We start from the raw sequence: 15,687 nt of genomic DNA on the forward strand, positions 1-15,687 counted from the left end.
GACGGCGTGGCGTTATGTGCCGACGGCGGCCGTCGGCACAGATTCTGGCCGTCGGCCCCGCGGCGGGTTCCCGTAGTGTACACCGCAAGAAAGTGTTCTTCTAGCGATTGTGGTTCATCGCCGCCATGATCTCATCTCTGCCCGTCACCGACGATCGTGTTTGCCGACTAGTTGATCTGCGTTGAGGCCAACCGCTCCTCCTTCCTCCTTATCACCTCTGGCGAAGGTGGTCGCGTAAACTCCGATTTAACCGTTCACAAGACAGTCCAGATGTTAGCCGCAAGACAGTCTAACGCGTGTCTAGCGAGACTGTCAAAAATGAAGTCAGCTGGCTAGTTTCTGTTGAATTGATGCACTAGCTAGCTATTTTAAAAATCCAGCCTTATAGAAAGAGATAGGCTATTAGGTTAGACAAACAGGGAGACACTAGACGGGGGTAATCGGCGGGAGAAAGGTGTAACTATTTTAAGTACATTAAATAGTGAATTTTCGATAAAGGGAATATATTAATATCAAGAAGATACCAATTACACCCAGCCTCTGCAACAACGCACCACTCTAATGGCACTACGGATGCACACAACCAAAAAAAAGGAAAAGAAAACTAAGAAACAAAAGTCCCGCTACAGTATCTCAACAGCAATACATCCACCGCCAAGACAACAACTGAATTACAGAGTCTCCAAAAAATGACGGCTCCAAGAAGGGAACAGTGCTTAAACGCCGTCGTCGCCCGATCAAAGATCTTAGGTTTTCACCCTGAAGATAGTCCCCGCTCTCAAAACAATGCCTCCACCAAGGCCATTGCCAGGCACAACCAGTTAAGGCCAGACCTTGGGTTTTCACCCTGAAAGGTAGGACTCTGCAATTCACCTGTGTTGTCGCCCCCACTTTCATACCGCTGCTGTGAAGCCCGGAACACCAAGCAAGTCTCTCAACAGCGCGGAGACTTGAACCTCCCTTAGCTAGTCCTCCCCTCCGACCTTCATGAAATTCTCTTCTTCCGACTTTCATCATGGATCCATAGTCACTTGATGTCAACACGGAAAAGAGCTTCGCGCCGCTCCCTCCAGAACCAATCGGTCGGAATAAAAGCATGGGTGTGCACGACCGAATACCTCCGATCCAGCAAACTCCAGGCAAAGCACTGTTACATTCGCCGGCGGAGCCTTCCGGAACTCAACCCACCGGCTAGATCACGAGTCCAGGCCTCCGGTAGGTCTTCCTCTTCACGCAAGAGAGGCCCTAGGACCGCCGCCATTATACAGGTCGGACCCCCACGTCGGCGACCATCCCGGGCTGGCCAAACCAACCCTCCACCGGCGACACCATCGTCGGCTTCCATGCCCCTCCATCTCGCCGCCTGATCGCGACGATAGATCAAAAGATCCACCACCACCAACCGCAGGCCGACCCTCTCCGGCGTAGAAGAGAGCCACTTCCTCCGTCGAACCCAAGGCTGCTGCCCGGGCGCCCTCGTGACGCGGAAGAAGCCCGAGATCGCCTCCACGCACCGACGAGAGGCGGGGGGAGGGCCTGGCTGCCGCCCACCACCAGCCCCTGCCGGTGTGCTGCGGGTGGAAGCCTACGGGAGGGGAGGAGGGACCGCAGCGTAAGAGCCGCCGCCGCCCATCACCATCCGCGCTGGCCGCCACCGCGTGCGTCAAGGAGGGGAGAGCCCGTCCACCGCCCCCCACGTCGGCGAGGAAAGGCCCCCGCCGCCGCCACGCCCCGAGAGTCTTTGCCCCGGCGGCGCTACCGGCGGCGGCGGCGGTTAGGGTTGGGGATGGGTTCGGGAGAGGAGGGGGTTCGGGGTCTCCTGCAAGTTCCATCAACGCAGCCTATTTTAAATAGTGAATTAGCCAGAACTTAAACTTAAGACCACCTAGTTTTGTTAAAATATTGAATTAATGCACCATCCATCTATTTTAACTGGTTGAAAACCCAATGTCTTGCCTTAACTGGTTGTGCCTGATAATGATCTTGTTGGAGGCAATGTTTTGAGAGCGGAGACTATCTTTAGGGTGAAAATCTAAGATCTTTGATCGGGCGACGACGATGCTGGTGCACTGTTCTCTTCTTGGAGGCGTTGCTTTTGGAGAGTCCAGGTGTTGTCTTGGTGGTAGATGTATCGTTGTTGCTAGACCTAGGATACCGTGGCCGGACTTAAATCCATCTATTTCAAAATTCCAAACTGATAAAAAGAGCCATCCTATATAGTTTGAAGTCTCGAGCCGGCCAAGCTGCCAGCCAGACTATAGTCCTTATCCTTATCGTACTTAATCCCCGAAGTTGCTAATTCATTACCAAGCTTATTGCGACCTTGCTACTTCTGAGCGTTGAACTCTCCCGAAGTTGCTAATTCATTACCAAGCTTATTGCGACCTTGCTACTTCTGAGCGTTGAACTCTCTATTCCCGGTGACTTTATTTCAAACCCTATTGGCAGGACTATACTAGTTTACTTGCATATCTCGGCACAATCACAATCTGGGCTAATCTGCTTGCACGTCCTAGGGGGATTCTAGTTCAGTTCCGAGGGGGCTGTCACATAATTAATTGTGCCAAAAAATTATATCCAAATAATCACATAACTAATTGTGCCAAAAAAATTCTGTCCAAATAACAAAATGAATGTTAGTAATATTTGTTATCTCTTAAGCTGGCGTATGCTTGTTCTAAAAAGAAAATACCAAGCTAGTCAACTCTCTACACCTAATCGTGCTGACCTGCTTAACTCAGTTTCTGCCGCCATGCCGTTAATAATTACCTTAATGCAAGAGGATTCCATGCAGCGATCCGTTGTGGGAAAGGCGAATTTTGAAAATAATACAATTTTTATTAATTTTGATAATAGATGTTTTGAAGAAATTTGAAAATAGAATTCAGTCGGCGGCTCGTGGGCCGGCAGACACCTGTCGGCCGACTGGATTCTATTTTAAAATCTCTCCAAAATGAGTATTATTTATGATTCTTTTAAAAAACATATTATTTTAAAAAAATCGCATTGGAAAGAAGATATTAGCCCAGTGTATTTCGTGTTTTTGTACTCCCTCCATTCCATATAGAATGTCTAAGATTTGTCAAAATTTAGATGTATCTAGAAGTTATTTAAGGTCTAGATACATCTAAGTTTTGAAAAAATCTCAGACAATCTTGGTGAGACGAAGGGAGTATATAGCATTCTTGAACGAAGGAGCATTGCAGAAGTATCATCCGTAAAAACTTATACTTGTGGGTTTTCTTGGCAGCAAACAAAGAAAACATTTCGCCATGATAAATCTCATGTCGACAAATAATTGCGCTGGATAGGTGGTAAGATGAACCAATGTTAGTTAATGCCCCACCGTAGGCACCTCCCTCGCCGACCAAGTCAGCCGTGTTTCGTTCATATCCTCGCCGATTTGCATTGGTATAAGGAGCAATTGGACATCATCTTGCGGGAAAGGAGAGCACCAGTGGCGGCAAGTTCAACTCCATCGGCGACGAGCTCGACACCAACGGAGATGTCGGCTACCACGGAGGGAGCGCCTACCACCGCAGCGGATCTCATTGCCATTTGATTTCGGATTCATGTAACATGTGGTTGAAACTGTGGCTTTTTTTTTGGTTCGCTTTACACCGAGTGGGGCGAGAGCGATGAACTAGCTGTGGAGAAGGAATTAATTCAAACGTGCGGGTAGAAAGACCGTTTTGAGCTCGTGCATGTTTGCGGCTGGAAATCGACGTCTCTCCATAAACCAGCGGCCGGCAAAACGGTTTTAGAGCATCTTCAGTCGCGTCCCTCAAAAAACGTCCGACACGAATGATTTGGGACACGTTTGGGACCGCGCCGGATAATAAGAGACCAAAAATCTATACAAAAAGAAGCCCTTCCCAGCCGTGCCACTCAAACAGCATCCGGATGCATGCATTTTAATAGAAGGGACCACCCCATGTAGAAAAAGTAGGTGAGGGAAAGTGTGGGAAAAGAGAATGACATGTGGGAACTAGGGGCTACATGCATGCATGTGGACGTTGTTTTTGTGTCCGGCGTTCACGGTAGAGACGCCGGACACAAAATGAGACGCTATTTAGCTTTGGGGACGTGATTGGACACTTTTTTCCCTATTTCTTATCCGCGTTCCCCCAAACGCGACTGTACATGCTCTTAGCGGAGGCCGTATGGAGGGGGCGGTTGAAGATGCTATGGGTTTCTCTTGGGCCTTGATCCGATCCTGGTAAGTTGGTATAAAGTGTCCTTTGTCAAGAAAAGGAAAATCTACTAGTAGTAAATTAGGGAAGAGCCATGACAGTGGCTTACGCTGGAGAGGTCGAGTCCATGCGCTTTGCTTCATATGGGGTGTGTCGGTAGAGTATAGAGTAGAGGTGACGCGTCACGCATGGTTGCGTACTGGCGTCGGTGAAAATGCGTTCGAGTTCACGTACCGGGGTTCGTCCCCTGCTCGTCCCCGCGGGCGAGTCAGGGGCGACTCCCTTCTCCCTCCCCCTTCAGCCCGACCCCCTCCGCCCCCTCCCCCGCCGGCGGCGGCCGGAGCTGCCGGGCAAAGCCCGCGCAGTGCCGCCGCCGGCGGGCATCTCCACCTCCTGACCGTCCACCGGGAAGCGCGGGCGGACCTGGTGACGACGGCGGGAGCCCCTCGGCTGTCCGGCGACGGTGACGGTCTCGGGGAAGATGGCGACGGCGCCGGGGAAGACGGCGGCGGCGCTGGGATGGCGGCGACGGTGCTGGGCGGCCGGAGTTGGCGCCGTGGCGGCGCGGGTCTGCCGGCCCAGATCTGGGCCCTTTGGGCTCGATCTGGGCGGACGGGCCCCGGCCGCTCTGTCCACCGGCGCCTGGGTGCGGCCACCCACCTCCTCCTCGCCCGTTCTCCTTGGCTCCAAGCGCAGGGATGCTGCTGCTCTGACCAGGTTGAGCTGAGCCCAACGCCATCTTGGCGTGGTGGCTCGGGGCGTCCGTGCGATGCTGGCGGCGAGGTGTGCAGTGCTGGGTGGCCGGCGATGCTTCTCCGAGGTGGATGCGCGCAGCCCTGCCGGCGAACCCTCCCTTGGCAGCACCTATGCCGCTTGCAGCTTGGTGGTGCCCCTCTTAGGCGGCTTGCCCTCCCTTTGTGGGCATGGCTGCCCCCGATCCGGCGCGCTTGACGTGCTGCCGGCGGGGTTGTCCTAGCAAGGCTAGTGCTTTGAGTGGAAAGGTCGGCGCGTGAGCTCTAGGTGAAGGGCGGACGCCGCTTGCGGTGGTGAGGTACCATGCTCCGGGCGAAAGCCCTGCCTTTTAAGGCCGGTGACGGCGACGCCTGAGGGCGCCGTTTCCTGTGTGGCGTCATTGAGGAGTTCTGGCACCTCCCTCGTCCAGGGTCTCAGGTTCCGGGTGAAAACCTCAGATTTGGCATGCCAAATCGGGCGACGACGGCGTCTTTGACGTCGTACCCTTCTTGGAGGCGTCGTCTTGGGAACTTGAGTTCGGGCAGTGGTTCTTCATCGGGGTTCTCTGTGTTGGCCGCATGGGAGGTGTCTTGCGATGCAGGTGGCGCGCCGACCTCTTGAGGGGTATCGCGGTGGCTTGCGCGACGAGGATCTTCCTCGGACGGCGCGAGCGGGCCTCCGGATGAGCAAGTGGTGGGCTGGCCTCCGTGCTTGATGGCGGGCTGCCGAAGACCGCACGCTTGCACGTCCGTTGAGGTTGCTAGGAGGTAGCCGCTGCGCCGACGGCGTCCCCGGATTTGGGCCGAGGCCGGAGCGAGCAATGCTCCCGACCGAGCCGGGTGGGCTCGCGGGATCCGGGTGGTACGCGTCTTGGCTGCGGCCGGTAGGTTCTTGGTAATTTCGATGATGCACAAGTATTGCGACTTTCATCGGCATGGGTTCTGTTTGGCGGAGGAGCTCACTCGTAGCGTCTTAGAGGAGCACTCGACAGATTTCGGCTTTTTGTCGTAGTCATGTTTTGAGTGTTGGGTGTGTGTGTGGGTGTCCCAGCCTTGTCTTAGGCTTGTAATGTAAACTTCTTTTTCTATCAATGAATCGAAACGCAAGCTTTTGCGTTTTCGCGAAAAAAGGGCGAGACCAAAACGGCGAACGCACACCTGATGGAATGAATATCCATCCATCCACTCACACCAGAGCCCCGACCAGACGCAGCAGGTGGGCCCGTGTGGTGGAGTCGCTGGCTCCGCTCGCCTGCATCCGTTGACTGGACGACACCACACTCCACTCACAGCATCACAAGCCACGCGCCGATATAGACGCTGTACCGCGCGCAGGCACCACGGTCAAAACCATGGCACCATTTCTCCAATATTTATTGTTTGCTTCAGAGACATCTCGGTCAAATTGTGAAGACGCCAACCGAAATGATGGATTTGCCACCCCACCAGAACAAAAGATGGCGCGGCCAGAGCTGGAAAAGGACGATGGCGGAAAGGATTGGTTTCACATGCGTCTTTTGAGAGGTCCAGTACACGGGGTTGTTGTGATACATACATGCATGTCGTCCTGGGGAGGTGATGAACTGATGATGCACCTAGTGACATCGGATCATGGCCAATAGACTTGGTTTGGCTGAACCACCATTTCCTCACAGTGACGCCGGCTGCTGGGCATCCTGGTGGTGCCGGCGGCCAGCTAGGCGGCGGCGTGGCGCGCTGGATCCTCTATGTCCAAGCCCTGTTTCGAGTGATCGAGATCCGATGGTGCTCGCCACTTCAAGTGGCGTACGTAGTTAGGTGGAATTTTGGAAAACATTTTATATTTAGTTATTTGGGGAAAAATTAATCACGCATGGACAATACAAGATCCCGCCACAGGGCTGGGGCGAAAATCTTGCGTGAGGCTAACAACGGCGACACTTCTGCGTGCCTTCACCTCCTTGGACTTGGAGGCATCGTCATGCCACTGCCGATGCTTCCCCGCTTCAAACACCGAGGAGCGGGGGGGGGGGGGGGGGAGGGGGGGGGGGGGCTAGATCCGGTTGGCGGATCGAAAGGCGGCGGCGCGGCTATGTTGTTCCTTTCCTACCTACGAGTTATTGTCTAGGTTGTATGTAGAGTGCTTGGTGCGGTAGTTGGAGTTGGCGTCGGCCGCCGCTCTGCGGTGGGCTTCCAAGGCGTTATGTATGTTGCCAGCACTTTTTATACGAGCAGTGCGTCAACTTTATGAATTCGGATAAGAATATAACAGCATCGGTTACCACCGCTACACATAGTATCACGTCCTTCAGCTACCGATAGGTGGGCTGGCCTCTTAGGTGATGGCCAGAGAGGAAGATGACAGCCACACCCTCACCAGAAATGGGGATGTCGCGACTGGTCATGGCGTCGCCAGTGGAGGTGAGGAAGAAAACTTAGGGTTTAGGATGTGCGTTGCGGGTGGGGTTCATCAGATACAACAATAGAAGGTTAGAGGATGGTCGGGGTGGTGAGGACCGACGGAGGAGGAGGCTAAGAAGGACAGGACGACAAGACAGGATGGGAGCACCGCCAACCAAAGGTGACGACAGCTGTGGCGGAGGATGAAGAAGGTGCAGTGTAGGCATTACTAGGGAATAAGACGACCTACAATGTCTTGGGCGTGGCCCATGATCCCCTCACGTGCGTCCATGTGGCCCAGTATTATAAATTTTGTAACTATTCATGCAGTCTATTTTTCTATGTAGGACATAAATACATATATTTAACTTTTAGTTTTCACACACACGGAACACGGTTGCATCCATTGCCAACATGTGAATATTTTTTCGTAAATTTCTAAACTCCAAAACTATGATTTCACAATAGCTTGACATTGGTTGCGGCCCCACTTCCTTCCACGAGCGCCTTGGCTGAAAAAAAATTGAGTTTTTTTTTTGACATGGAACATGGGATTCCATTAAACTTCAGGCGAGCCCAGTTCCACCTGGAATATGGGATTTCATTTAACTTCAGGCGAGCCCAATTCCGCCGCCAACACCTTACATGTTCGTTACATCATCTGGTCAAAGTAGGCCATTACCAGCATGTCCAGCAGCTCCCATCACAGCCATTGCATGGGCAGCTTTATTACAACCACGACGAGAAAAACCGAAAGGAACCGAATTAAAGTTCAACCAAGCTAACATCCTAGCATCACGAACCAACACACCAACACACCAATATGTGATATGTCATATTCTTGATTATTCAATGCATGCACCAGCATTTGACAGTCCGACTTAGAGCATCTCTAGCAGAGCCTGTAAAAGTGCAAACTGAAAAATTCGAGTTCAGTCTTCCGAAAGCGTGTTTACGAGTCGCAAAACGGCTGGCGCAGAACAAAACCTGTAAACTAAAACTGAGAAACGAAATATTCGAAAAATCAAAAACTGTCTGTGCCGCTGCGTAGATCTCCCCGCGCGGACCGGCGTCAGCGCCTCTGGCTGCAGCCACAACCTTGAGGGCGAACCTCCACACCCCCGAATCCTAAGTCCATCGCCAGCGATATTCCATACCCCCGAATCCTAAGTCCATCGCCAGCGATATTCCATACCCCCGAAACTCTAAGACCATGCACACCCTTACCCTAAGTTCTTGGCCTCACCTCCGCCGTCGACGCCGCGACCAGCTACACCGGGGCATTCCTCGACCCGGGCCGGGTTTCGGGCCGGCCTGAAAAAGCTCGAACCAAAATTCCTAGGCCCGAGCCTGACCCGGCCCGACCTTTGGGATTACCAATCAGGCCCGAACCCGGCCCGAATAGAGAAAAGCCCAACCCAGCCTGACAAGCCTGGCCCGAACTAGGCTTAAATCACGTTTTCTGCAAGCCCGTGCCCAGCCCGGCTCGACATTCGGGCTCCAAAATCAGGCCCGGACCCGACCCAACATGCAAGCCCGACCCAGGATTTTTGGGCCGGGTCGGGCCAGGCTGCCCATGCCTAGCTGTACGGCCAGCCACATCTTCCCCGTCTCCGGCGAGGTTAACTTCTTCTCCGGTGAGGACTTCTCCCTTAACAGGCCACAGCCCATCCCGCTTTCTCACTTGGCATGGGCACGCTAACCGGCGCTTAAGGCGTCAAATAGGATTTGCCCCCAGATAGCATTTTCGGAACGAGAGGAAAGGGCGGCAACCTGGGCCTCAGCACTGGAGTACATTACCTCATGGGCTAAGGTGCAATCAGGGAAACACAGCCGAAAGCCCGAGACGCCAATGCTGTCACCATGCCCGGCCGGAGCACCACCGGATGCGCACTCCGTCGAGCACCAGCCGCGCGCACCCAAACCCCATGGCGCGCCCCTCCTCCACCAGCTCCTCCCCGCGTGCACCACTCTCCGCGCCCTCCGCGCCCTCCACGGCCGCCTCCTCGCGCAGGCTCTCCTCCGCGGCAATCCCCGCGCCGGCACCAAGCTGCTCAGCTGCTACGCGGCGCTGGGCGACCTCGCCTCGGCGCGCATGGTGCTCGACGGAACGCCCCACCCGGACGCGTACGCCTACAAGGTGGCGCTCGGGCAGCACGCCGCCGCGGGGCGCCACGCGGAGACCCTCGCGCTCCACAGGGACATGCGGAGGCGGTGCCCCGCGGCGCGGGCCGACGCCGTCCTGCTCTCCCTCGCGCTCAAGGCCTCCGTCAGGTCGGCGGACTTCCGCTACGGCAGGCGCCTGCACTGCGACGCCGTCAAGGCGGCCGGCGGCGGGGACGTGTTCGTCGCGAACTGCTTGGTCGACATGTACGCCAAAGCCGGCGACTTGGAGAACGCGCGCAAGGTGTTCGACAGGGTTCCCGACCGGAACGTGGTCTCGTGGACGTCGATGCTCAGCGGGTGCCTTCAGAACGGTTTCGCCGAAGAAGGGCTGGTTCTGTTCAACGAGATGAGGCTACATCATGTGCTGCCGAGCGAGCACACGATGGCGAGCATGCTCACCGCTTGCACCATGCTGCGTAGCTTACACCAAGGGAGGTGGATTCATGGATCACTGCTCAAACATGGCGTGGTCTTTATTAACCCTTTCGTTGCTGCAGCTATGCTGGATATGTATGTCAAGTGTGGGGAGGTGGAGGATGCTCGGCGCGTGTTTGATGACCTCACTTCTGTTGACCTTGTTCTGTGGACTACGATGATCGTGGGTTACACGCAGAATGGGAGTCCTATTGATGCATTGCTCCTGTTTGTCAACGAGAAATTCTCGCGCATCGTCCCTAACTCAGTAACCATAGCAACTGTTCTTTCAGCGTCTGCTCAGCTGCGCAACTTGTCTCTGGGAAGGTCGATTCACGGGATATCAGTCAAGTTAGGCGTGGCTGAGTATGATGTGGTGATGAACGCGCTTGTAGATATGTATGCAAAGTGTAAAGCAGTGCCAGAGGCCAACGCCATATTTGAAAGGATTTCAAACAAAGACGTTGTCACTTGGAACTCCTTGATTGCTGGGTATGTTGAGAATGACATGGGAAATGAAGCTCTGATGCTGTTCAGTCAGATGAGGGTGCAGGGTTCTAAGCCTGATGCCATCTCCGTGGTGAACGCCTTGTCAGCCTGTGTTTCCTTGGGTGATATACTTATTGGAAAATGTTTCCATACGTATGCTGTCAAATGTGCATTTACGCCCAACATTTATGTCAATACCGCTCTGCTAAACCTGTACAACAAGTGTGCTGATCTCCCGTCTGCTCAGCGGGTGTTCAGTGAGATGAAAACCCGCAATTCTGTCACCTGGGGTGCCATGATTGGTGGTTATGGTATGCAGGGTGATTCTGCTGGTTCTATCGATCTTTTCAATGAAATGCTCAAGGACAATATCCAGCCCAATGAAGTAGTGTTCACAAGTATCCTTTCCACTTGCAGCCACGCTGGAATGGTTACTGTGGGGAAGAAGTGTTTCGATAGCATGACACTGTATTTCAACATCACTCCTACCATGAAGCATCATGCATGTATGGTTGATGTGCTCGCGCGTGCTGGAAATCTGGAGGAAGCATTGGAGTTCATACAGAAGATGCCAATGCAACCAGATGTTAGTGTCTGGGGTGCTTTTCTTCATGGGTGCAAGCTCCATTCCAGGTTAGAGTTTGGAGAGGAAGCCATAAATCGGATGACGGCTCTTCATCCTGATACACCGGATTTTTATGTGCTGATGTCCAACTTGTATACCTCATATGGGATGTGGGATAAGTCTCTTTCTATCAGGAGATCAATGAAGGAAAGAGGACTAGTCAAGCTACCAGGGTGCAGCTCTGTGGGACTAGAAAATGAATGAATCCTCTCCGTGTCTGAACACAGAAGCTCACAAAGTTGCATATTCTCACCTGATCAACCATATCAAGTTATTGATTATTCTGATAAATTTATCTTTGTATCTAGGGTACACAAAAAATCTAATGCCGGGGAACATGAAGCCTAGAAAATTGTAAATGTATGTGGAACTCTGATTTTGACTTATGGAGACCAAAGAAGCAGATTAAAGGATGGAGCTCGCTCTGTAGACTGTGGAGTCTGTTGTCTGATTCCTGATAATAAGGTAACTCAGATTTAGGAATGAAGCCTGAGATGACAAGGATGACAGATAAGCTAATTTTTGGGAATGAAACCTGAGATGCTGTAACGGGCAGCGTTGTTCATACTGAAGCTATCAGACTGCAATGGAGCGCACTGTCAAAACACACTCTTCATGTTAATGTGCTGCTGCTGTAATCGCAAGGCTACGGAAATGTCGGCACTAGAAGTTGTATGCAGGTCGATGCACGCTCATCTGAGCTCATAAAGAACCTTTGTTTGCCCTGCTTGCCAATATGTCACAGCTATATACTGAATGTATGGTTCTGACCGCAAGAGGCCAAGCATTGGAGCTAGGTAGGAACAAGTGCACTAACTTGTCATGTTCATAAGTTCTCTAGTCTCTGGAGCTTCCCAGAGTTTGTGTTTTCCATGCATCTTATTTCGTCAATCCTCAAGTTACTTAACAGTCCTTTATGGCATGGTAGTTTAGGGACTTTAGGCCTACTACTACTGTATAGCATGGCTTGAATTTATGCAGTTTACTTACTGGGTGCTAATAGAAATCTTTGACCATTGGCAGCAGGAATAACACAAATATCTTAGTCTGGAATGGAAAGCATCTTCTGAAGAAGATTAAGACAGCAGCCAAACAGCAACCTTTACTAGCCAATGTTGAAATAACTGCAGTTATTTTCACCATTTAGGCATAAAGAGCTGCCCCCGGCAACTTTAATTTGATAGCATATGATGTAAAAGCGATAATCTGTTATCAGGAAAGCAAGTAACAAGTCTTGTGTTGTGGCGTGCCTACTATTGATCATTCTCTCCTCACTTGGGTTCAGGCTCCAGCAAGTCTTCAAGGATCAAACAGGGAAAGGCTAAGCACTCTTGCTACGCTAATAGCTTGGGAGTGTTTGGCGTGAAAGGAACAGAAGAGTCTTCGATAATGTCTACAAACCTATCCGGATGGTCGTTGATCAGATCCAAGGCTGATGCCAAGTGTTGGACTGTATGTGTATCGCTTGAACTTCGACATCATTTGGCTTTCTTCTCTTAATAGATAAATGCAGCTCTCGTGCATGGTTCAAGAAAAAAGTCGTGTGTTTTGGCTTCTAGCAATTCTGGGCACACTGGTAACCATACTTGTACGAAAAGCTATATACGTCCTCTGACGGAAATATAAGATGTTGTAACACACTGTTTTACTACTCTTAAACGTCTTATAATTTGGTATAAAGGGAGTATATTATTTTCCGTAGCTCACATCAGATGCCAATTGGCAGATCAATAGCGCAATTTAATCAATTACAAGCTTTCTAGTTCCACTATCATGTTTTTATGAACAACATTGTGGCTAGAAGCAGTTGAGCTTCTCCCTAAGACGGTAAGATTGTAGTACAGTGGCGAGTCTGTTCCTTGGGTTAACAGAACCTTGGAGCTAGTAGGGAAAGACTGATAATGGAATATGCTGGTCAGCAGTGGGATCTCATACTTCTCCCAGCCTCATAAACTTGACGTCCTATGATTACAAAATTCTTTAGCAGAGTAAATACTCTCTAGAGATTATTGCCTCAAAGAATCAATCAGTCAGTTGTTAAGAATGAGATCAAGTGAATCACCAGTAATCACCACAGGAGCAAACCCCGTCTCTAAAATGGTGAAACCTTGATGCATCCCTAACCACAATTAGCCTCTGCGTCACCTTGGATATAATCTTGGTGGCGTTATGGCAGTCCAGGCACACCCTAAGGTTCTTGATGATCCTGATCTCTGTCCCAGGTAATGTATTGAGTAATCCAAAGGCGATTGCCAGCTTCTCGCTGTGCACCTTCACCATATGCTCCTTCTCTTCCTCCTCGACATCGTACAACGCGGCCTCTGTGTCAGGTCGGTACCCAGCCTCGATCATCTTTGTAGTTAGCTTCTCCAAGTAAGAGTAGATGGCATCTGACTGTGGGTGGGTACGATCACCAGCCATGAAAACATGCGGTTTGTCCGCTATTTCGATTAGAGTACACCCTGGTGTTTTCACTAGCTTCCTGCTCTTGGCCTCTTGCCTCACCACAGCTGCTTCAGAATACTGCTTCTTCGATGTGTACAGATTGGAGAGCAGCACATAGTACCCGGTGTTCTCAGGTTCCAGTTCAAACAACTTCTGGGAGACCAATTTTGCAAGGTCGCCATCCTTATGAACCATGCAAGCAGCAAGTAGAGCCCCCCATACGCCAGGTCCAACGGCGCTCTTGGGGAACTCCGAGATGAGGTCAAAAGCCTCACTAAGACGGCCAGCTCGGCCAAGAAGGTCCACCATGCAAGTGCAATGCTCGATTCCTGGAGTGATACCGTAATCACTGGTCATTGACCGGAAGACTGAGCGCCCTTCCTCCACTAATCCTCCATGGCTGCATGCATAGAGTACTGACAGGAAGGTGGAGCTTGTTGGAAGAAGGTGCGCATCGAGCATGTCCTTGTAGAGCTTCAATGCTTCAGCACCTTGACCATGGAGGCCATATCCAGAGATCATCGCGTTCCAGGATACCACATTCTTGTTGTCCATTCTGTTGAAGATGCACCGAGCTTCAGCAATACTTCCACACTTTACATACATGTCAATGAGCGCTGTCATGACATAAACATTGAGCTCGAGGTTCTCCTTGGCGATGATCTTGTGTACCCACTTTCCCAATGACAAAGCTCCAAGCTGTGCACAGGCCGACAGAGTGCTGGATATGGTGAGCGGGTTCGGTCGCACATTGAGCGCCTGCATTTGCTGAAAGAGTGCAACGGCCATCTCTGTCAAACCATTCTGGGCGTACCCCGATATCATAGCATTCCATGATTCCATGGTCTTTTCAGGCATGGCATCAAAGGCCTTCCTTGCAGAGTCCATATCGTTCAACCTACAGTAGAGAGTGGTAAGAGCTGTCGATACGGGAGCATTGGCATCAAACCCGGCCTTGACAACATGTGCATGTAAGCACCAAGCAAGTTGTTCATGCCCGAAAGGACTGTGAACCGGGATCAGTGCCACCAACGTGCTCGAGTTTGGCCTCAGGCCCAAGGCCACCAAATCCTTAAACAGCTCCACTGATGATCCAACCATGCTGTTAACAGAGTAGCCAGAGATCAAGGCATTGTACGCCACCAAATCTGGCCCCGCCATTCTGTCAAAGAGACTCCGCGCACAATCCATGTCTCCGCACTTGGCATAAAGGGAGATAAGCCCAGTCACAACATGCTCGTGCTGCGCCAGCCCGCATTTCTCCCCGAAAGCGTGTACGCACCTTCCCATCGTCAAATCTGCCACCTCCGCCGCCGCCGGCAGGACCGATGACAGCGTGGTCGAGTCGGGACGCACCGATCCTGCCACTGCCATCCGCACGAAGGCCTCCAGGGCGTCAGAACCGGACAGCCCAGCGAGCAGAGTGTTCCAAAGGACCGTGTCCGGCGACGGCACCGCATCGAACACCTTGCGTGCGTCGTCACCTCTGGACAGAGTGAAGTAGACCTTGGTCAATGCCGACGCCACGAACGTGTCTCCCGCGAACCCCGCGGAAATGGCGAGCGCATGCAGCGCGCGGACGGCGGCGGAATGAGAAACGGGATCGCCACGGGAGCAGGAAGAGGTGAGCGAGGTGGCGGCGAAGGCGAAAGAGAAGGAGTCTGGGGAGGGGAAGAGGAGGTCGGGGCGGAGGAACGGGAGGGAGCGGAGGAGCGCGTTGCGGAGGAAGCGGTCGGGGAGCGGGAAGGCGCGGAAGAGACGGAGGAGGTGGCGGGGAGGGGCGCGGAAGGAGGCGTAGCGGAGGAGGAGCGAGGTGGCCGGGGCGGGGTCGAGGGGGTAGTGGCCGGAGGCGAGGGAGACGCCGAGGAGCTGGTCGAGGTGGCGGAGGGTGGAAGAGAGGGAAATGAGGCGCAGATATGATCGCCGGAGAGTGCCGGCGTCGGCGAAGAGCAGGGCGGCGGAGGCCGGGTGGTGGAGAGAAGGCATCTGCGCGGTCGACGCCGTCCAGCCGTCCAGGTTACCGGGATTTGTCAAGTGATTTTACCTTGTTAGAACTCTAGCCGTCTGATCGCTGATAGACGGTCGACTGAAGGTACACTAAAACGGTTCAATTTTCTGACGAACTATCAGCGACTTGATTTGAGCTTAAGCTTTTTTTTAGATCACCTGTAATTTATTTAAACTTGACAACCATTTCTGGTACATGCTTTGGATCATAAGTCCAATAAATTATAAAGTAAGTCCT

General features: G+C 52.4%; 2 protein-coding genes across 2 annotated transcripts; one reads left to right on the forward strand and one right to left on the reverse strand.

Annotated features, from left to right (window-relative positions):
* The first annotated feature begins 9,155 nt into the window (after positions 1 to 9,155).
* LOC124670680 (pentatricopeptide repeat-containing protein At2g03380, mitochondrial) lies at positions 9,156 to 11,537 on the forward strand. Its single transcript, XM_047207158.1, has one exon. The coding sequence runs from the start codon at positions 9,156 to 9,158 to the stop codon at positions 11,199 to 11,201; it is 2,046 nt and encodes a 681-aa protein (XP_047063114.1). The 3' UTR covers positions 11,202 to 11,537.
* A 1,225-nt stretch (positions 11,538 to 12,762) lies between these two features.
* LOC124706451 (pentatricopeptide repeat-containing protein At4g30700) lies at positions 12,763 to 15,428 on the reverse strand. The gene has a single exon (XM_047238119.1). It carries the CDS (start codon positions 15,426 to 15,428, stop codon positions 13,056 to 13,058), a length of 2,373 nt encoding a protein of 790 aa, XP_047094075.1. The 3' UTR covers positions 12,763 to 13,055.
* Positions 15,429 to 15,687: the final 259 nt, after the last annotated feature.

This window comes from Lolium rigidum, chromosome 1 (assembly GCF_022539505.1).
Source record: "Lolium rigidum isolate FL_2022 chromosome 1, APGP_CSIRO_Lrig_0.1, whole genome shotgun sequence".
Classification (NCBI taxonomy): domain Eukaryota; kingdom Viridiplantae; phylum Streptophyta; class Magnoliopsida; order Poales; family Poaceae; genus Lolium; species Lolium rigidum.